This window comes from Orycteropus afer, unplaced genomic scaffold, assembly GCF_000298275.1.
Source record: "Orycteropus afer afer isolate SDZICR_OR568_19922 unplaced genomic scaffold, OryAfe1.0 scaffold00281, whole genome shotgun sequence".
Lineage (NCBI taxonomy): Eukaryota > Metazoa > Chordata > Mammalia > Tubulidentata > Orycteropodidae > Orycteropus > Orycteropus afer.
The window spans coordinates 2,857,290-2,862,429 of NW_006921868.1; the positions used below are offsets into that span (position 1 = coordinate 2,857,290).

General features: G+C 43.9%; 1 protein-coding gene across 1 annotated transcript in view; it reads left to right on the forward strand.

Annotated features, from left to right (window-relative positions):
- The window catches only part of XYLT1 (xylosyltransferase 1), a 199,832-nt gene that overhangs the window by 168,775 nt on the left and 25,917 nt on the right, over window positions 1–5,140 (forward strand). Inside the window, exon 7 of the mRNA XM_007950589.1 lies at window positions 1,753–2,015. Within this exon, the coding sequence (XP_007948780.1) occupies window positions 1,753–2,015 (263 nt within the window). The remainder of the gene's footprint in view (window positions 1–1,752; window positions 2,016–5,140) is intronic.

The window sequence follows — 5,140 nt, forward strand, 5'->3', positions numbered from 1 at the left end:
CTCAGTTTGCTAATCAGTAAAACTGGAATAATAATAGCTGTCTTGCAGAGTTTTAGGAGTTCTTGTGGCATAGAAGATAAGGCACTTGCCCTCTAACTGGAAGGTCAGGGGTTCAGACCCACCAGCTACTCCACAGAAGGAAGAAGGGGCCATCTACTTCTGTAAATATTTATAGCCTCGAAAACCCAATGGGGATTGCTGTGAGTTAGAAATGACTCAATGGTAGTGAATTTGGTTTTTTGGTTTTCTTTTTTTTTTGTGCAGAGTTTTGGAGAAGATGAGAAGAGATGACAAAAACATAATGTCTGGCATATAGTAGAATGTGCTTAGTAGTTTATTGTCTTCATTATTGGTACTGTGGATCCATTTCACTGGAAAGAGTATGAAACCAAATGTTTCAATAACACCAGACCATAGCTCCTCAAGGAGAGTCTGTATTTTATTTGTTTCTTTAGCCAGAGGTCAAAAGTTAGCAAATTAAGCCCACTGGCAGAGTCCAATCTTCTGCCCACTTTTGTAAATAAAATTTTATTGGAGCACAGCCACTTCCGGGCTTGTCTATGGTTGTTTTCATGCTACAGCGAGGGTTGAGTGCTTGCAAAGCTGGAAATATTTACTATCTGGCCCTTCGTTGACAAAGTCTCCTGCTGCCTGCCCTTCCTAGACCAAAGTGTCAGACCCAGTAGATGGCAGATGCTCAGTATTTCATTCCTTTGATCCTCAACCCACATCTCAATTCCAGCCCTGCCACTGTCTTGCTTTGTGTCCTTGGGTAAGTCCCTTTCCCTCTCTGGTCCTCAGTTTCCTGAGCCTCACCTCTAGAGATTTTGATTTAGGAGGTCTGGGGCGGGGCCCTAAAATCTGAATTTTTTAAAATGTCCCAGGTAACTGATCTGTAGCCAGCTCTGATGTCACATGCATTGTCCTCAAACACTAGTGAGCAAATGAATCACCTGCAGAGCCCACTAAAAATACAGATTCCTGGGACCATTTCTGGAGATTCTGATGCAGTCAATCTGGGATGTCACTTGTGAGTCTGCGAAGCAGATGCTATGCCAAAGAGGCAATAGGGCGTGGTGGGGATTAGTGAGCTGAAGAGCCCATGCCTGTCTAAAGGGGCAGCTATAGCTGTGATCGCCATATCTATTTCTTTTTAAAGGGAAGCCAGAGATTGTTTCTGTGAACCTTTCTACTCTTCAAGTGTTGCCAGCTTTTTCCATTTTAAAATACTCTGCTGACCAACTAAATCTACCTGCAAGCTATGTTTGCCCTGGATTGTTAGTCTATGGATAAATGATTTCCAAGATCTATCCGAGCTATAAGCATCTAGGATTTAATGTACTTAACAAACATTTAAATGATGCTTGCAAATTTTAACAACTATCATTAGTGCTTTACAAATACTAATTCATTCAATCCTTCTGACACTACTGTCTCCATTTCACCGACGAGGAGACTGAGAACAGAGGGGTTAGGGTCAGAGCTGGAATTTGAATCCAGGCAGAGTCTGCTGGTGGCACACAGTTGAGTGCGTGACTTCTAGCCAAAAGGTTGGTGGTCAGAACCATGCAGGGGCACCTGAGAAGACGGGCCTGGTGATGTGCTGCTCAGGGAACAGTTCTACTCTGCACACATGGGGTCACACTGATTCAGAACCAACTCAGCAGCTACTTAACAAGAACAAAGCTGGCCCCAGAGCCTTGCTCCTGCCCCTCCACTAGCTGATACTCTCTTTCTATCCCACGAGCACAGCAGACAGCCCGGCCCACCTTCTTTGCTCGAAAGTTCGAAGCTGTGGTGAATCAAGAAATCATTGGGCAGCTGGACTATTTCCTGTACGGGAACTACCCCTCAGGCACCCCCGGCCTCCGTTCCTACTGGGAGAATGTCTACGATGAGCCTGATGGCATCCACAGCCTGAGCGACGTGGCACTCACTTTGTACCACTCCTTCTCCCGCCTGGGCCTCCGACGGGCAGAGATGTCGCTGCACACAGAAGGGGAGAACAGCTGCCGGTGAGCTCTCAGGAGGGTGGGCGGGATGTAGGGAGAGGACCAGAGCCCCGGAATCAGGATAAAGAGATTCCAAGCACAAAGGAGGGACTTTCCTCCTTTTTTGTTGAGTCTGCTCCAATCCGTCATGCCTAGTAGACAATAGAATGTATGTGGCCTGGTCCCATGTCATGATTGCTGGCATGTTTAGATTCATCATTGCAGCTCTTAGGCCAGTCCACCTCACTGTGGGTCTCCCTCACCTTCACTAAACGCCATGTCCTCCTTTAGCAGTTGTTCGCTTCTGATGCGAGTCAGGGTTGTGTTGTGATCCATAGGATTATCATTGGCTCATTTTGCAAGGAGATCACCAGGCCTTTCTTCCTAGTTTGTCTTATTCTGGAACCTCTGCTGAAACCTGTGCACCCTAGGTGACCCTGCTGGTATTTGAAAGATCAGTAACATCACTTCCAACACCACAGTAATGTGCCAGCCCCCACAGATGACACACTAACAGACAAATGGTGGTCCTCCTTTTAGGGGCAACAAGTTCATTCCATATTTTTCCCTTTCTTCCTTTGCCTAAAAAAAGGTCTACATAATTATCCCAGCAGAGTTTGCTGGTCTAAGCCATTGCCACACTTTTTGCTTTTATAGAGTACTAGATCCAATAGCTACCTGATTGTTTCTTTCAATTAACTCATTCTTTATGCTAAATGTATGTATTTAGAAGGAAGCTTTGCACCGCTACGTACTATGATAGTATTTGTCTTAACTGGAAGGTAACTGAAAATACAATACTTTTTTATTTAATTTTCTAATTGAAAATATTTTTTTAATTTGATCTACAATGTCAAAGATACACAAAATAGAATGACACACCCCCTTGTTCCCATCACTCAGCTCTAGTGATGACCAACTCCAGACCAATCTTGTTTCATCTTCACCTTTGCCCCCTTATTCCTCCTCCCAGGTCAGTGTGAAGCAAATCCCAGACACCATATCGTTTCAACCATAAATATTTTAATGTGTAGCTCTAAAAAGATAAGGACTCCTTTTTAAAATATAACCATAACACTATTATCATACCTAAAAATATAAATCAAAAAAATCTTTAAAGTATAAAATGATTTTATTTGAAATGATTGGATACCTAGCAGCTACCAGCTGACATCTTGGAGGAGTGTTCAAGAATATGTGGAAAAAAGAGGAAAAGGTAGGAAAATAATTCATCAGAATCCTCCCCCACTCCCCTCCTCTGAGCCAGCCAACCCTTTTCATTGTGCAAGCTTTCCCTCCCTTCTCCAGCAATGTGCACTGCGGAGATTTACATAATTGCAACAAGAATTGGGTATCCTGTTTTCTCACTTGGCGTTATACTATTAGCCCCTTTTCCCCATGGTGCTTTGCAGTTTCTGTAATGATAATGATCCTTTTTTTTCTTTAATGCCGCTAGTATTCCACTGAGTAGAAATTCCAGAGTTTGCTTAATCCAGTCCTTCACTGTTGCTATTGTCAGTAGTGTGCCATTCTAAATAATGTTTGATGAATATCTTTCTGCAAAAAGTCTCCCTTCACTCCCTTCTCTTTTCTGATGATTTCCTTAGGATAGATTCCCAGAAGTGCCTCTAATCACTCCTTTTTCTTTCTCCTCTCTTCTCTCCCTCCCACTTCTCTTTTAACAACAAAGCAAACCTTGTGTTTGGTATGTCTCACCGTGTGCCAGCCTCTCTCCACTGTGTCTTGGCCTGTGTGGCCCTCCTTGCCCTCGTCTTCCTTCTTCTCAGGAAGGGGAGAAGGAAGGAATTATTTTCTTCCCTACGACTCTGAAAACACAGGCAGGTTTCCATCTGGTGCCTTGGACAGAGCCAGCTGGGTTCTGTAGGACGAAAGCCCTTTTTTCATTATTTCCTTGTGTCCCCAGCCTTCTCTCTCACTACAGGGTCTGCTTTGGTTTCAAGGGAGACGAGTTAGGGACCCAGGACCTGCAATTTAACGCAACTTCCCTTGCTCACTGTTGAGCCTGTACCCTCATTGATAAAATGAGAAGCGTAACAAATTTAAAAATAATAATGCTTACATCATGTGGTGGTGTGAGGTTTCAAGGAGATAATCACAGAATGCCTTTTGGGTTATGTATTATCATTATCCTTGTTTTAACAATGTTTTACATACTACATGCTCAGTTAATGCCCATGACAGTGTCAGTACCTTGTTGTTGTTAGTTGTGTTCATGATGGTGTTTCAACCCATGCGACCTAACGTGTAGTAAGACAAAACGTTGCCTGCTTCTACACCATTGTCCTGATCCTTGGTATGTTTGGGTCTATTGTTGTGGCTGTTGTGCCAATGCATCTCACTGGGGGTCTCCCTACTTTTTGGTGGTCCTCTGCTTTACCAAACATGATGTCTTTTTCTAGCAATTGTCTTTCCTGATAACTTGTCCACAGTACATATTTGAGTGCCTCCCATCCTGGGGCCGCACCTTCTAGCACCATAGTAAACCATATTCCATTGTGATCCATAGGGTTTTCACTGGCAGATTTTTTTTTTTTAAGTAGTGTGCCAGCCCTTTCTTCCTAGTCTTAGTCTGGACTCTCCACTGAAACCTGTCTGCCGTGAGTGGCATAGCTTCCACCATCACAGCAACAGGCAGTCATCACAGTACAACTAACTGGCAGACAGGTGACAGGTTGGTGCCTTAGTTGTCATTATTATTAAGCCCCAAAGAAACTGGCAGCAGTGAATCTGCTATGAGACACTCACCCCTGAACTGATTATAGGAACTACTCGTTGCTCTCTTGTGCTTTTCTTTGCTCATTGTCCTCATTTTACCCTTCGTTGTCCCCATTATCCCTCACTGCCAGCTCTTTCTCAGTTTTTTTTGTTTTGTTTTGTTTTGTTTTTTGTGATTTGGGTGAAGATTTACAGAGCAGATTCACTTTCCATACAGCAGTTCACATACACTTTGTCTCATGACATCGACCACAGTTTACCACAATGCAACAGCTCTCCTCCCACTTCCTCCCCATAGTTACCCGTTCCCAGTGTCCATCCCTCCATATACTCATGCCCCCTGAGCTGTCTCCCTGTGCATAAGCAGCCCTTCTTTCTCCCATGATTGTTCTCTCCAAGGAGTGTATCTACCT